At 35.1% G+C, this 16,593-nt stretch overlaps 1 protein-coding gene and 1 long non-coding RNA gene across 4 annotated transcripts; one reads left to right on the top strand and one right to left on the bottom strand.

Moving 5' to 3' along the window:
• On the top strand, window positions 1-7,653 carry LOC102602396 (1,4-dihydroxy-2-naphthoate polyprenyltransferase, chloroplastic). Of its 2 annotated transcripts, none has more exons than XM_006351698.2 (12): window positions 1-364; window positions 1,883-2,153; window positions 3,083-3,186; window positions 4,018-4,089; window positions 4,640-4,778; window positions 5,918-6,024; window positions 6,099-6,189; window positions 6,295-6,333; window positions 6,418-6,528; window positions 6,806-6,871; window positions 7,048-7,196; window positions 7,302-7,653. In XM_006351698.2, exons 1-11 carry the CDS (start codon window positions 285-287, stop codon window positions 7,177-7,179), a joined length of 1,212 nt encoding a protein of 403 aa, XP_006351760.1. In that variant the 5' UTR covers window positions 1-284; the 3' UTR covers window positions 7,180-7,196; window positions 7,302-7,653. The 2 variants fall into 2 exon arrangements, with proteins under 2 accessions (XP_006351760.1, XP_015166132.1); XM_015310646.1 differs by lacking the exon at window positions 1-364 and adding an exon at window positions 774-898.
• Window positions 7,654-7,757: 104 nt separating this feature from the next.
• On the bottom strand, window positions 7,758-14,928 carry LOC102601951 (uncharacterized). Of its 2 annotated transcripts, none has more exons than XR_367601.2 (7): window positions 14,620-14,928; window positions 11,270-14,193; window positions 10,141-10,352; window positions 9,648-9,798; window positions 9,155-9,304; window positions 8,649-8,799; window positions 7,758-8,205 (listed from the first exon to the last, which is right to left on the bottom strand). It is a non-coding gene; the product is annotated as an uncharacterized lncRNA (long non-coding RNA). The 2 variants fall into 2 exon arrangements; XR_367602.2 differs by having other exon boundaries at window positions 10,192-10,352.
• Between the last annotated feature and the right edge of the window lie 1,665 nt (window positions 14,929-16,593).

Below are 16,593 nucleotides of genomic sequence, written 5' to 3'. Positions count from 1 at the left end.
TTTTCTTCCTCATCAACAGTTCGTCAACTGATAGGCTTATCTTTTGCACTCTCTTCCACAGATAACAGATGAAGAAACTAAAAACTGCTGTTTCTTGAAATTCTTGATTCTTGATTTCGGATAAACTTTGCTACTTTTTATATGTTCTCTACTTTGATACACTAATATTTTGTGGTTTTGGGTATTTTTTTTTCTTCTGGGTGTCTCTTTATTCTCAATTTCAGTGGTGATGTTTTCAAAATCCCAATTTTGGCTGATGCTTTAACTGGTATTGAAAGTTACTGATGGCATCGTCAGCCGCTTTCAATGGTCCAATTCTTGTTTCTGCCTTTAATAAGAGTAGCCATGCGCCTACTTCTTCCAGGCAAGTTTATTTCTCCTGTTTTCTTTACTTTAGTGTTGTGTGAGTATTACAGACTAATCTCCAAGATAAAGTTTTTCACTGAAAAGGTGTGATGTTGGGCTTTGTTTAGTTTATTTGTCATACTCCCTACAATTTTTAATTTGTTTGTCTTTGTACGGAATAAAGAAGAAGACTTTTGAATTTCACGTATGTACCAAAATACTTTTTAATCTCACGGTCTTAAATGTGTCATGTGTAAAAGTTTAAATTTAAAAGTTGCAAAAAAAATAAATAAGGTACTAAAAGAAAAAAGAAAATAAGGCAAACAAATTGAAATGGAGGAAGTAGGAAAGTGTGGGATTGGTGTATCTTGTACGATTCATTTGAAAGATATATGTGATGCACTATATGTTAGTAATATTTTTAATAATCGTGGTGTTTGGGCCAACTTGCTCGCATCTCGACTAATTTCACGGGTAGTTACTACCTCCCACTAGTGCAAGTACCGGGTAAATCTGTCCACCAAGGTTTGGATAAATGGGAAGAAATCACCTGGTATGTTTACCGTGGGTTTTTTTATGTGAGACCTCATTGTTCTGAATTCACTTTATTGACCACTAGTCTATACCCTGGGATTGAGTCAAGAAGGACTTGACTCTGAATATAATTGTCATTTTCTACATAATTAGTTCCAGAGCTGGAGATGCTACTCGTTTACCTGTAACAAGCATGCTTAAAACATTAATGGAGTGGGGACTCCACACCCTGTTTGGTACACCAGCAAATAATTTTTATGGGGAATTATTTATTAACATAGGTATGGCTGAAACAGCGAATATGTTTTAGACTAGTATGTGATCAATATTTTGCATATGCAAAAATGGAGGATCACTGTCTTTGGCTACTCAACTTCAGGAAATGTCAAAATGCATGAGGTGAATACATTTTGTGGATATGTTTAAACATAAATGCAATCGTGTCTGTCTACATTAGTACGCATGGATGCAGGGCATGTAACCTTAGGAAATATCAAAATTCATGAAATGAATCTGTTCTGTAGATATATTTGCTTATGTGTAGCTTCAACACATTATGTTTTATTCATTCAATGGGGGAATGTGTTGCACTTTACACTAATGCTACCTAATGCCTGTAAACCTCCGTGAAGTAAGCCATTGCAAAATGTTGTTATCTTATTAGTCAAATACTGCCTCTCAAATTCTCAATAGGGAACTCATTTTGAAAAAAAATGAATTATTTGATACCTTCAGGTTGTGCTGTTCTTAGTAATGGAAAGAATGAATGTTTCCTTTCATTCCTTTCCTTCTGTAGCTTATTAAATATTTAGCTGTTTAGATAGTTGAATTTGCAAATGCTAGAAAATGTTTGCTTGTCATTTGATTGCTGAACGTCCCAAAGATGATGATCATCTTTGGGCTTGATTTTTGAATAGGTACCGCAATGTCTGAAAACAATTTAAGTTCAATCCCTGATCAGCAATTGAATCTTTTCTGACCTTGACATTATGCGGTTTGACAGGAATTTTATCTTTAGGACTTGTTCACTACCATCACACGTCACACAAAGATCAATCTGCTGCTTCCAAAGCACAGGAAGATCCAGCAGTGTTATTAACTTAAGATGGAAAGAAGTCAGGCAATGGCAATTAAGCCTGAGAGGTTTCTTCATGTGTAAAGTGCAGCAACATGATGCTACCTCTGAGGAAAATGAAGAAAATATCTCACAAGCTACTTTGATATGGAGGGCAATCAAATTGCCAATATATTCTGTAGCCTTAGTTCCTCTAACTGTAAGTTTTGAAGTTATCAACTGTAGAGTCTCCTTTCGAGTTTTAACATTTTCAACCAGATATGTTGTTTGAATTTTGGATATAAACCTATGTGAATGGCATAATGTGAAGGTAAAACCTAACTAGTTTCTTATGTTTATTGAGATTCAAAATGCAAGCAATCATTACAAGTGCTAGTCTTGTGAAACCAATTTATACAAAGGCTAACTGTGGCTACTTGTTAAATATGTTAGCTTAAATTACCTAGCAAGAAAAATGTGGTGGATTTTTTATAATATTTGTTGAGAAGTTTTATTTGCAGATTGGATATGAGGCAGAATCGCCATAGTAAATAAACTAAATAAGTTAGCTAGACCTATAACTGCAACTAGACGACTACTGTAAACGGTAATAAATTGAACAGCCTGGACTGTCGTCAGGAACAGGTAAACTTAAATATGTGAGAGTGATGGTGATTACTAGATAGGCAAGAAATTATGTATTCCATTGAAATAGCATGATCATGTTGCTCAAAAGATTGGCAAGAAAAAGAAGACAACTAGGAGGATGTCATTGTTAGGTCGTTTTTGGCTTTATTTGGAAAAACAGAATTAGGAGATTGTTTCATTAAAGCGAGAGTGATGTTAGGCTTATAAAAAAATCACTTCTATTCACTTATCTTTAGTGTAAAGAGAGAATTCCCTTTTATACATAAAAGTTTGATTGTGAGTTTAGTTGAGCCAAAAATCCATTTTGTTCTTATTTCTTGAAGTCCATCTTGGTTTGGTGTTAGTGGTTTTCACTTGATCTAGCTAAAGAGATTTCCAAATTTACCTTTGGTTTTGTTGTTGTGGTGAATAATTATAGTAAAACTGTCTATGCTTATACTGAACAGATTTTGCAATATCATTCCACTAAAATCTCACTGTTCTTTTGCTACTCATGAATAGGTGGGGAGTGCAGCTGCTTATTTGCAGACAGGCCTCTTTTCTGCTAGGCGTTATTTTATGCTGTTGGCATCTTCAGTTTTTATCATCACTTGGCTTAATTTAAGGTGTGTGTTTTACTGTCTTTGGGAATTCTATCTACTACTTGATCATGGTGGCAAGGTGGAAATACTTTGATGTGCTTTCACCATCTAGTCAAAGTTGTCTAGTGCAAGAAGCACTTGATTGAATGACATTTGGATACGATCAAATCCTCTTCAATATTCAGCACTTGATTGAATGACATTTGTTGCAACAATTAACGAATAAGGATAGGGGTAGGACTTTTATATTAGAGGGGTTAGTTCTTGAAAATCTTGATTTCTTCTCTAGTCCTCAGCTTCTTTTCCCCCTTTCTTTTCATTTACTTACATTACATTTTCTTGTCTCTTCTACCCTCAAGTGTAATTCCATGTTGCCTTGGTTAAGAATTGTATATTTTGAGATTGTTTCTGAACATATGAGAGAGATATTTGGGCTAACTTGGGAGATGGAAGTGGTTAAGCAACAAACCCACTGTTTTTAAAAATTGTGGTGTCTGGGCTAGCTCGCGCCACCTCAACTTATTTAACGGGGTACCTACTATCACCCACCAACTCAAGTACTAGGCAATTCTGCCTACCAAGGCTTTGATAAATGGGAAAAAATCACCTAGTATTTGCCTCCGTTGGGATTTGAACATGAGACCTTATGGTTCTCAACCCACTTATTGACCGCTAGCCAACCCTTGACATTGTCTTGGTGCACTGTAATAGGAATAATTCTGATTTGTTTTAAAAAGATTGTATTTCATTATAATGCATGTGGCTTTATTTTTTATGGTTATGTTATAAGTAAGGACTATAATGTCCTTGTTAAACAACTTGCACTCTATATCAATATCTCTGTAATCTGGGCAGCAACGACGTTTATGATTTTGACACAGGAGCTGATAAGGACAAGAAAGAGTCAGTTGTGAACATTGTTGGCAGGTAAAAATTTCTACCGCTGCCATGGCAATCGCATTACTATTTTGTTTTGTTTCCTTTTTTTTTTTTTAATCTTACTTATATTGATTAGGATGATGTACCTTAATTTTCTGAAAATTAAGTGCATGGCTGTGTATATTGAGCTCTTAATTCTTATGCTTGAAATCATTGTCATTGAATACATGAAGGGGGCAGGATAACCTGTATATTGACCATCCTTCAGTCAGACTGCTATTTATCATAGTTACTGGATTATAGGTACAAGCTAGATAAGTCAATAACCTGTCTCAAGTATGTCCTAGAGTCTACTCTTTTGCTGACTAAAAGTATATGTCAACTAAAATGTTGCCTTTCTAAAAAAAAAAGAGGATGTATCAACTAAAGTCACTCTTTCTCAGACTGCTTCCATATTTCAGTTTGTGAATATGAAGTTCCTGTGACTTTTCCAGTATAAGGTTGCCTTTACAATGTGGTCATGCAATGGCCTTATATTTATTTGTTTGGAATTACAGTTTTAAGGTTGATTCACTTTGCTTTGTAATCTTGGTGTAAGCCGCACAGGAACATTCATCGCTGCTTGCTTGTTACTTGCCCTTGGTTTCTTGGGGATTACTTATACATCTGTGGAGGCTGCAAATCTACGTGCTATATTACTATTAGCTTCTGCAATTACTTGTGGTTACATATATCAGGTAATTCAAATAATTTAGTCCAATGGAATCTTCTATACTTCTGATCCTGCATATATTGCTCCATAAGCAACATTTATTATTCTGGTTAGCATAGGAAATTCAACATCTTAATTGAAGTGGCAAAGATCCTCTTTATAAATGGTTCTTTCTTATAACCCCGCTAATTGCTACAATGCTTGGAAATCGAATTTTCTGCTAAAAAAATCTCTAATCCAAGTGCAATCAATCAATCTATCATTGTCTCAATTTCAATTTCCCATTGGGATTAAGAAGTAGTCAGACTGATCCTACTTTACTCTTTCTCCCTCAGCTGTATCTGTTCAAAGTTTCCATCAATGGAGCTTGCTCAATACCAACTATTTTCTTTAAAAAAAGAAAAATAACTTCAGCAGTTTCTATTACAGCACCTGTCTTGTCCTCTTGTTCTCCATGCTAAACTACAAAGATCTTATTTTAATGTTTTTAATATTAAATTAGTGGGCTTCTGTGCTAATCTCGGACTTGGAAGCAGATTTCACATGTTCCTCTCAATGTTGATTGACTTGAGTGGCAGCACATGCGACTAGTTAAAACTAAAGATAAACTTGTGCAACAGGTGCTACCTTTGAGAGAAAGAGATGGAAAACAACTGTTACATTTTTCTACACTGCAATAGTACCCCTACAGCTATGGTAATGTTCTTTAAGCCGAAGTGGACAGCGCCAGGAACTTCCAGTTTTTTATTTATTTGAGAAATGGTACTCATCAGCATTAAGGAAAAGCTGGGCACCATATTTACAGTTAAAATAAGTAAAAAAACTTGTTCTGCTTACAAGTTTACAAGATTGCTACAATGATTCTACAAACTCTAGTAATGATTCAGTATTCTCTACATAGTTTGCTTTACACCAAAAATACAAAGACTGAATATAATACATCTTAATTCTCTGTATAGATCTGCTCCTGTTTTCAAAACATCTACCATATACAAGCTGGGATCGATTTCCATCACTTCTTCTGCCTTTATTCCCCCCCCCCCCCCCCCCTCTCTCTCTATGTCGTATGGGAGATTTATGAGTAATTTCAGGTGTTTATTGTCTCTCTTTCCCCTCAATATGTAAATAATTGGATTCCGTTGCTTCTAACAAACTGTCTTGTAGTGCCCGCCGTTTCGGTTAAGTTACCAAGGTCTGGGGGAACCCTTGTGCTTTGCTGCATTTGGTCCTTTTGCTACGACTGCCTTTTACTTGCTTCAAAGCAGCACCAGGTTTGTTTTATTATTAATACCCATATAATGAAGGTTTTTACACATAACTAAATCTAGTCTAATATGCATTTCAGTGAGCTCCCAATCACATATACAACACTTTCAGCATCAGCACTTGTTGGTTTCACAACATCACTTATCCTGTTCTGTAGTCATTTCCACCAGGTAATAAGGTCTCCTTACCTTCCCTGACTCCATCATTGTGGGAAATAATTTGTTAACCGTTATTTTACCAGTACTTGCAACTCATTCATCTGATACAAAATTCAGGTAGAAGGGGATAAGGCCGTGGGAAAGTTTTCTCCACTGGTAAGTACACCTAGGTCAGACATCAAAAGTTCAAGTAGAAATGGAAGAACTAGTGGTCACTTTTATTTTTGCCTCTGAGTTCAGGTTAGGCTTGGTACAGGAGCTGCTTCTAGAGTTGTAAAAGTGGGTGTGGCAACACTCTATTCAGGGATGCTTCTTCTTGGTTTCACTCAAACACTTCCATTTACATGCATTGTAAGTCTTTTTATGGTTTCTTAATGTGGTTACAATAATTACCAATGAGAAATTTCATTTTCTGTTTATCTGCGACGTACATGTTTTGGGAAGCTTTTGTTCATTTGGTTTTAACCAGAAACAATTTCCTGAACTTGTAGTCACCAAAGAAGTTTACTAAGTTGTGATAAACCTGTTATGGATTTTATGTTGGCGATTTTACTGTTATTTTTTTAACCTTCAAATTATGAATACTTAGATATGTTCCACTATCTAATCCAGTATCAATTTCTTCCAGATTCTTGGTGCTTTAACAATACCAATGGGAAAACTCGTAGTTAGCTATGTGGAGAAGAACCATAAGGTGAGTGAAGATTTTGTTTTATTCTTCCACGAAAACATCATCTTGGTCATTGTTGGGGTAATGTTGGAGAAATAGAAAGTGCAACTGTATATCCTCCTCTGACTTATATCTACTTAGCTCTCCCTTTGGGCAATCAATGTTCATTCGAGTCATGATTTTGAACTTCAATATTTTAGGACAAAGCAAAGATCTTTATGGCAAAGTATTACTGTGTGAAACTTCATGCTCTATTTGGAGTGGCTCTGGCTGCTGGCTTGGTAGCAGCTAAAATGGTTGCTAGATATCCTGTTCCAAAACCAATATTCTGAATCATAGAATTCATCAGGTTAGGCTTTTCGTGGTTATAAACCTATTTACCAGAGTGAAGTATGAGTATAGCATTTATGTGAGAACGACTTTTTCCTGATTTAGTGCCTACGTCTGATCTCAGGAATACACATTGTCGCTGAGAGACCTGAAAGCATCAAGGAGCAATTTTTTTCAAACTCAGGCTCTTTTGAATGCAAATTACAAGATGAACTTTCTACAGAAGGGAATGGAAAAAAGATTCAAAGCTCTTGGCAATAGCCTGCCTACACTGTGTTCTCGATCCAATGGACATTGGATTACTTGAGCTCCCCTTAGTTCAGTAAATTTCCAAAATTCTTTTGAGGGTATTAGACTTGAGCACTGAGAAAAACTTTCAAGAAATGCATGAATGTGATGCATCAACAAATCTGTGTTTCCTGATGTACTTATTGACAATTAATTAATTAATAATTCTTTCTCCATGTTTTGTCTAATGGTGTCTGATTTTGCTAAATTTCTACCTGTAAAATTGATATTAGAAATTTATGTCAATAAAAGATGTACAAGACTTTAGATAATAATATTAGATCAAAAAGAGTTTAAAATAACATGTGCAGAGAAGATTCATATAACTAACCCAACTTGCTCGGGAAAGGGGCATGGTTGTTTTTTTGTAAAATCAAAGTCTACTGTCATCTTAATTTCTATAGCTTCTACGACTGCTGGACTATCAGTAAGTTCATCCATTAGAATCATGCTTCCAGAAAGCAAGTTTGCACCACAGCCTGGATAATTGCCAATTCAGCCTAATACTGGTTTCTGACCAAAGTTCTATATTGCTGCTGGTGTCAGGGACATCCAGTATTACTGACCAGGCTCCAGGAATAAGTCCTCTCATTTATGCCACGAGTTGTATGCTCCAACTGAGCACCAAGAAAGGTGTGTTTATCAGCTTGGGTCGCAGATGAGAACGCCGAAGGATCACATATACTGATGTTACTTGGTGCTTCATGTGCACATGCACAGTTGAGAATGTGGACTACTTCCTGTTACATTGCAAAAGTGGCAACACAGCTATAGTGAGAGTGCTGAATTGGTTGGGAATACAGTGTACTATGTCAGGCACAATGAAGAAAGTTTCACAGCCCTAGGGAAGAAGGAAGAAGAGATGTAGGGATACGACAACAACATACCCAATATAATCCCACAAAGTGGGGTGATAAATGAAGAAGAGATGTAGCTATAAATTCAAAAAGAAAAACCTTTTTTTTTGAGATGGTAAATTAAACAGAAATGTTATAAAATGTCATGTACTCCTCACAAAAGTGTTGTGAGATCCCAAACAATTGTATGGCTATTAAAAAAAAATTGCTCTTACGGTTTTTACTTATCCAAACTTCTGCTTCCAAGTTCCAACCTTTGAAAATGAATGATACAAAAAATTCTATCTTGATTTGAATGTGTGATCCCAATTTATTGGTTTAAATACCTTGGGCACTAAGAAAGGTGTGATCATTAGCTTGATCGCAGCTCGGGTCCAGTGCTGACAGCTGAGAACATGAGAATGTGAAGGATCAGATATGTCAGGTGTCACCTGGGGTTTCATGTGCAAATTCACAGTTGAGAATGTGGGCTACTTCCTGTAACATTGCAAAGTGGCAATACAACTGCGGTGAGAGTGTTGAGTTGGTTAAGAATACAGTGTATGATGCCAGGCACAATGAAGAAAGTTACACGGATAGGCCTAGGGAGAAGGAAGAAGAGATGTAGGGCTATAAAATTAAAACGAAATATAAGAAATGTCATATACTCCACCCAAAAATGTAATGCAATCCCGAACAATAGAATGACTAAAAATTAAAAAGAATTTGCTATAGCTTTTCATTTTCACTTAGCCAAACTTCTGCTTCCAAGTTCCAACCTTTGAAAGCATGATTCAGAAGACAATTCTATTTTGATTTGCATGTGTGATCCCACATTTATTGATTTAGATACCTTGAACACCGAGAGAAGGGTGTGTTATGAGCTTGTGTTGCAGATTGGGTCCAGTGCTGACAGCCGAGAACATGAGAACGCGAAGGATCACATACGTTAGCTGTCACCCAGTACATGTGCAAATGCACAGTTGAGAATGCAGACTACTTCCTGTTATATTGCAAAAGTGGCAACACAACTATGGTTAGAGTGCTGAATTTTTGGAATACAGTGGACAATGCCGGGCACAATGAAGAAAGTGACACAGATACGCCTAGGGAGAAGGAAGAAGAGATGTAGGGCTATAAATTAAAAAGAAATGCTATGAAATGTCATATACTCCTCAAAAATGTTATGAGATGCCAAATAATTGGCTATAATTTTTTTTTTAAATCTCACATCGTTTTCAGCTGGCCAAACTTCTACTTCCAAGTTACAACCTTTGAACGCATGATACAGAAGACAATTCTATTCTGATTTGGATGTGTGATCCCAAATTTATTGGTTTAGATACCTTGAGCACCAAGAAGGATATGTTTATTAGCTTGGGTCACAACTCGGTCCAATGCGGACAGCCGAGAACATGAGAACGCAAAGGATCACATCTGTCAGCTGATGCCTGGTGCTTCATGTGCAAATGCACAGTTGATAGTGTGGACTACTTCCTGTTACATTGCAAAAGTAGCAACACAGCTATGGTGAGTGCGCTTAATTGGTTCGGAATACAGTGGATGATGCAAGGCACAATGAAGAAAGTTACACAGCTAGGTCTGGGATATAAGGAAGAAGAGATGTAGGACTATAAACTAAAAAGAAATGTTATGAAATGTCATACACTCCTCCCAGAAATGTTATGATATCCCAAATAATAGTATGTCTATAAATTAAAAAGAATTTGCTACAGTTTTCATTTATGCAATTAAAAAAAATTGATAATGGTAACTGATACAGAAAGACAATTCTATTTCAATTGAAATGAGTGGTCCCACATTTATTGGTTTAGGTACCTTGAGCACCGAGAAATGTGTGTTTTATTGCTTGATTCGCAGATGGGATACCTTGAGCACCAAGAAAGGTTGTTTAATAGCTTGGATTTGTAACTCGGGCAGCACCAAGAAAGTGTGATTGATTGCTTCAATTGCAGAGGTGGGATAGCACCAAGAAAGGTGTATTTAATTGCTCAAATCGCAGATGGGGAGTGGTTCTGACAGTCGAGAACCTGAAAAGGCAAAGGATCCATAAGTCAATTGTCTGCTGGTGCTTCATGTGAAAATGCTGTACTTCCTGTTACATTGCAATAGGCAACACAGCTGTGGTGGGAGTGTCAAATTAGTTCAGAATACAGTGGATGATGCTAAGCACCCAGCTGGGATGTTCTCCATTAGCACTAATGTGAAAAAGATAGGAAAATTGGCAAATAATAAGCCAGACGCTCCGATGTCAGCAGTATAAAGTATGCTCTTTTTGCTATCTATGTTGTATTTAAAAATGTCAACTATGATTAAACATCCAAAAGAAAGTTTTAGAACACTTTCATAGGATTAGCTTTGAGATCTTATCTAAGATTCTCAGAACAAGAAACAAGAATCTAATCATTTCAAATCAGCGAAGAAACAAATCCATATACCATCCAACATTCGCCAACTATCCAAATCATTCAAGAGAAACCCAGATTGAGAGCGGAACGAGTGAAAACTTCCAATATTTGGGTCAACAAAACCGTTCAATTAGTCAGTGCATGCCTTTTCTGTTCTTGTTCGGATGAAGCTTTAACCGAGGTTTAGGATAGAAGTCGGACTAGAACTAAAAGAATGAAGACTTTTAAAATAGATGCACAAGAAGGGAAAAGAAGGACAAGAAACTTTTTTTTAACTGGTAAATGTGAAAGAAGAACGAGAAACTTCATATGTGTTGAGAGCTTATACTTAATTTCTCTTACTTTCCAAATGTATTTCAACAAAAACAAAGAAAAACATAACGCCCAAAGGTAAGACACAGAAAGAAAGGAAACTTATAGGCAAATACCAAGGATATAAAGTTAAGGATGAACAATAATCACAAAAATCAGAGAAGAAAAACCAGAAAAAGGACAAAACTAATTAATGGAACAAGGGTTTGAGGGAGAAGTTACATTACCTGGATCCCTATGTGCCAGCAAATGCGCGGACAAGATTTGCAGCATACTGCAACTCATTGGAAGGACCTTCCTACAAGGTCATGCGAGCCATCAAGGGCCCGCACTTAGGCGGGCCCAATAGCTGTGTATTGAAGTTCATAATTAGAAACCGCTAAATAGATTAACAAAAGAATGATTTTTTGCTTTTGAGACGATGTGGTACAAAATCGCATGCAAATCCTATCATACCTCCCTTCTTAATAACTGCATATACATTGCTGAATTAATAAATTACCATTTCTACATTCAAAATTTACAACTTTCCTTTACTACTTTTGATACCAAATCTACAATATAAAGTGTGTGATCTCTAGAAAAGCGATTCTCCTGATCCTTGTTTAAGATTGACAGATTATAGCAGCCTCCTATATTGATTGTGGTTGAATTAATATATCTCTCATACAAGTGCCTAATGAATGTGACTGTACAAGCTAAGTGGATAGTCATTGAGAATTACAATAGTAATGAATAGAACCTACCAGCTACCATTATCATAAAAGTGGAGGAATACAAATTCAAAAAAAAAATAGATCAATAGAGTACCTTTTTACACCCTAATGCAAATAATTGCGACCGCTGAGGGGTCGCAAATTACCATCAATTAGATCAGACAGGATAGAACAACCAAAGAGTACAACTGGCTTGACAATGCGATATGCCAATATCTCCTAAAAGAGTGGGCAGTCATTGCACTTGGTTTGTGATAGAGATAGATAAAGACCATAACAAAATCCAACCACAATCTTTTTAAAGAAATTATCTTTAGAAATAAGTAAAGTATTTCCCATTAATGGCATATCTTTTTTATGACAAGTGATCTACCGCTGCTGTGATCAAAAAATTTGACAAGTATATTTGGCATATATAGCAATTCTCAAGAAAAGAGATATTCATAACATGAATATGATAATACTTGGCTTAAAAGAGTTGGAGAGGCATCTGACCAAGAGACATGCCAGCCTTACTCTGCCCACTTGTTACATGTCCTCAAGGTCTTTGTATAGGAAATAGGCACACCCTATTCATACCTTGAGGGGCCATTTGGTTTGCGGACTAGTTTATGCAGGGATCATGGTAAAGGAGTGTTATGCAATGAATATCAATGTAGGGATTGTTATGAGCTGAATAATTGTCTACTTTAAAAGCAAAATTTATGCTTCTACATACTCTTATCCAAGTATCGATAATTACTATTTTTATTCCATATCCTATCCCGCATAAGATAATACACTGAATCACACATAATTATGTTGGTATTAGCAATACATACTTTAGTACCACAACAAAAGAAGTACTCCCTCCATCCCAATTTTAAGTGTCGTAGAGCCTGTTTGGATGGACTTGTAGTTTTTGGCTTAGACACAAGTGCTTAAAAGCACTATTTTACCCAAACACTAAAAAAGTGCTTAAAACACTTAAAATAAGCCAATCTAAACATGCTCTTACTTTCCTTCTTGATCTGTCCTAGAAAGACTGTCTCTTTCTATATTTAGTAAGTTTTCCAATTTCAACAATCTACCTGGCAAGTTTAAGACCACAAAATTTGAAAGACTACACACATTTTTAATTTAAGACCACGAGATTCAAAAGTCTCCCTTTGTTTCTTAAACTCCGTGCTCAATCAAACCAAGACACTTAAATTGGGACGGAAGGAATATTTGTTATGCATAGTTTTACACCGGAAATTAAATTAGCAGTACAAAGTTTTATGTTGCAAATCAAACATAGTATACTAGACATGCAGAATTTTGTGTGCGGTGATACTTTCTTATGTGGCCAACCAAACAATCCCTGACTACATATTCTCTAAAATTTTCTGGACAGAGCTGAATCAGATAGCTTGTTTTGAAGCCTACTAACTTCCTGTCTTGCATAGTGCTCAACCAGGAAACTAAGAAGTCCATATTTGCCTGTGTAATCTCCTTGTAGATTAATAGTAGTCTATCTCCTTTATCAAAAACACACTAGTGTATTAAGCAATTCTTATTTGTTCACCAAACCAAGAGCCTGAGGAAAGGCCAAATGAGCATCTAATCAGCTATTAGAGTATATCAAGAAACAACAATTATCATTTTATTGAATAAATGCCATGAAAAGAAAATAATGGTTATCAAATCAAAAACAGAGAAAGACAAGAAATGACATGAAACAAGAAATAAAAGAGTATCAGTCAGAAGCTAACGATGTAATCTTATCTGCTGAAATAATCTACATTCACTTTTCTCTCCTCGTGTGTTGCAAACTTGCAGATGGCTTACATTCCCCATTATAAGGATATATAATATTTTAAATATAAAAAGACACACACACATACATATATACATTATGTATGTAAACACACACAAACATATGCATATAGCAATTGAAGAGGCATTTATGTACCAAACTGAAAGAACAATATGATCCTTTACATTTGACAATGCAATAATATGCTTCAAACCTTGCAAACCACTACCACCATTCAGGACAGATAACACCTTGAATGTCTGAAGGCTCATAGCGAATAAATGCAAAATACTACTTAGAAACAACTCATCTTCTCTGTAATTGCATGCCATCAGAGGCAAGAAGCATTGTCGCCCTAAACCAACAGATCGACTCATCTTGCATTAAAGTGAATCCTGTGGCCTTTGCAAGTGATCTGAAAACTAATTCTAATTGTTCAAATGGACACTTTGAAAATGTGGAATCAGCTGTAGAATTTGAACCATTAGAACTGGTTTTCCTAACCATTTGTTAAGACCACAACATTTTCTTTAATACGAGACAAGTCTATTTGTCGCTTAAGGTTATTAGCAACCTTGAACCAATATCTCCATGTCCCTTTACTCTTTTTTGAAACTACAAACCCCATTGTCTCCATTTCCTTTTTCAACTCCACACCCTATAAATCAATATAATCAGTTAAGTAATAAATCCATACATTTTATTTAGACAAAGTTAAAAGTTCAATAATGCAAAATTGGGACCAAAGAAAATAAAGAAAATGATAGTTTCTTTGTAAAAAAGCCATAACTAAGTCTCCTGTTTCGGATGTTCTCTGTCTGTCTATATACAATGTAGAAAATTATTTCCAAAATTGAAATCTATGTAGACTTCTCCCACATTCTTGATTCACATACAAAATTTATTTTCCACATTCTTGATTCACATACAAAGTCTATTTTCCACATCTCGATTCACATACAAAATTATTTTCCACATTCTTAATTCACATACAAAATTTATTTTCACATTCTTGAATCACATACAAAATTTATTTTCCATCTTCTTCACATGTAAAATTTATTTACTCCCAAAATTGCAATACCTAGATTCGGTGTGGACGCCAATGCTAAGGAAGAACGGGTCCGAGGAATGTACCCTGACCCGGATGGATACAAAAGGCGAGTGTTGCGACCCGCCACGGTAAAGGAGGAATGGGTCCGAGGAATGTACCCTGACCCGGATGGATACAAAAGGCGAGTGTTGCGACCCGCCACGGTAAAGGAGGAATGGGTCCGAGGAATGTACCCTGACCCGGATGGATACAAATGGCGAGTGTTGCGACCCGCCACGGTAAAGGGTCTTCTAGGGTTTTGACAGAGTGGATTTGGGGAAAACCCGGGTCATGGACTCTTTTTGTGTTTCTCAGTTGTTGGCTTGTTGCTTTGTTGGGTTATTTATAGCCCATATTAAATAGCCGAATGACCCGGACTATGGATTTCTGGCCCATGGATTGTGGATGCGTGGACTATAGTACTGTAGGTTTGTTCAAGAATTCAATTGACCTAAATGGCCCTAAACATAAAATGTTATATTATACGAAAAAGAATTTAAAAATGTCCTTATACTAGGTAAAATTGAACAAAAATACACTCAATTAATAGTTTGGTCCAGAAATATCCCTACTAATAGTTTGGTCTAAAAATGTTTTTATTATTACTTAATGATCAAAAATGATTTTTTCCTAATAAATATATTAGCATTTTTTCTTTTTAAACATACTCTATTTCTAATAAAAAAATATTATTATTAAAGAATCTAATTATTATTTTTTTCTTTTAAAATCACTTTAGCTTATAAATAAGCAGAATTTTTTTTTTATCTTCTTAATCTCATTTTAACAATTAAAATAGAATAACTCCATGTACCTTTTTAATTGATCATAGTAATTATATCATCAATTTTATTTAGATAATGATAAAAAAATTATTAATCTTTTATGAATTGAAGTAGAATAAATATTTACTAATTTAAAAAAAAAATCATCATTAGAAAAAGAATTTTTTCTAATGTATTGAAAAAAAACAATATTTTTGACCCATTAATTAACCATAGAAGCATTTTTGGACGAAATATTGACAACAAATATATTTTAGACTAAACTGCTAACTAGGGACATTTTTGTTCAATTTTACATGATTTAAAGGTATTTTTTACCCTTTTCCATAAATTATATAGTCTTGTGAAGAATTTTATTATATGTTTTACACAATTAAAACTTAATTGTGTGTGATTATTTTTCAGTTTCACAAGTTGATTGACCCAAATCTTATACTTTTGGATATACAGGTTTTATAGTTTTGTATAGGAAAAATCACCCCATACACACATTTAAGAGTAAATATTACAGATTTTAAATCTACTTTTTAATTTTTTTTGTTTATAACAATTTAATTACGGGTTATAACATATCACTAATTATTTATAAATTAATTAAATTTTACTTTATTAAATAAGTAATTTTTTATAATTTTATATTATTATTAAATTATTTAAATAAAGAATACCCCATAATTATCTCTTACACAATTATAGGGATTTTACATTGATTACACTTCCTTATTTAATGTTATACTCATAAACTCCCATTAGTCAATCCCACCACCCTTCCCCCACACATATCCAACTATACACCCCCCGCCTAAAATTGTTGAAAATCCGGCGAATATTCAAAATCCGGCGACGGATGGTTCATCTAAGTTGAAGGATCGACAAAGAGAGAAAAAATGAAGAAGAAAAAAGGTCAACCCTGCAAATCAAAAGGGGAAGAAGAGGAAGGGGAAAATTGTTGAAATCCCTTCTGATTCTGATTCAGATTCTGATTTTGATTTTGTTACTGAAATCAAAAAGAAAAAAAAAATGTAGAAGTTGGAGCATCTTCAAAACCATCAACAAGAAGAACAACAAAAAGTTATTTTTTTTAAACTTTTGGACAATTTTTTTGTGTTTAAGTATTTGATGATATATAATATCATATGTTTTCTTTCAGGCAGATACCGTTTACATATGAATTACTGAT

The sequence above is a fragment of the Solanum tuberosum genome, unplaced genomic scaffold, assembly GCF_000226075.1.
Source record: "Solanum tuberosum cultivar DM 1-3 516 R44 unplaced genomic scaffold, SolTub_3.0 scf00136, whole genome shotgun sequence".
NCBI lineage: Eukaryota > Viridiplantae > Streptophyta > Magnoliopsida > Solanales > Solanaceae > Solanum > Solanum tuberosum.
The sequence above is the reverse complement of the archived record's forward strand: the minus strand, read 5'-3'. Positions and strand labels throughout refer to the sequence as shown.

What these genes read in the sequence shown, in the direction of transcription:
- LOC102602396 (XM_006351698.2), top strand. Translation starts at nt 285, where the DNA reads ATGGCATCGTCAGCCGCTTTCAATGGTCCAATTCTTGTTTCTGCCTTT. An exon ending in GTTGTGAACATTGTTGGCAG is followed by an intron (nt 4,090 to 4,639) that starts GTAAAAATTTCT and finishes TCTTGGTGTAAG; the next exon opens with CCGCACAGGAACATTCATCG. An exon ending in ATGTGGAGAAGAACCATAAG is followed by an intron (nt 6,872 to 7,047) that starts GTGAGTGAAGAT and finishes TCAATATTTTAG; the next exon opens with GACAAAGCAAAGATCTTTAT.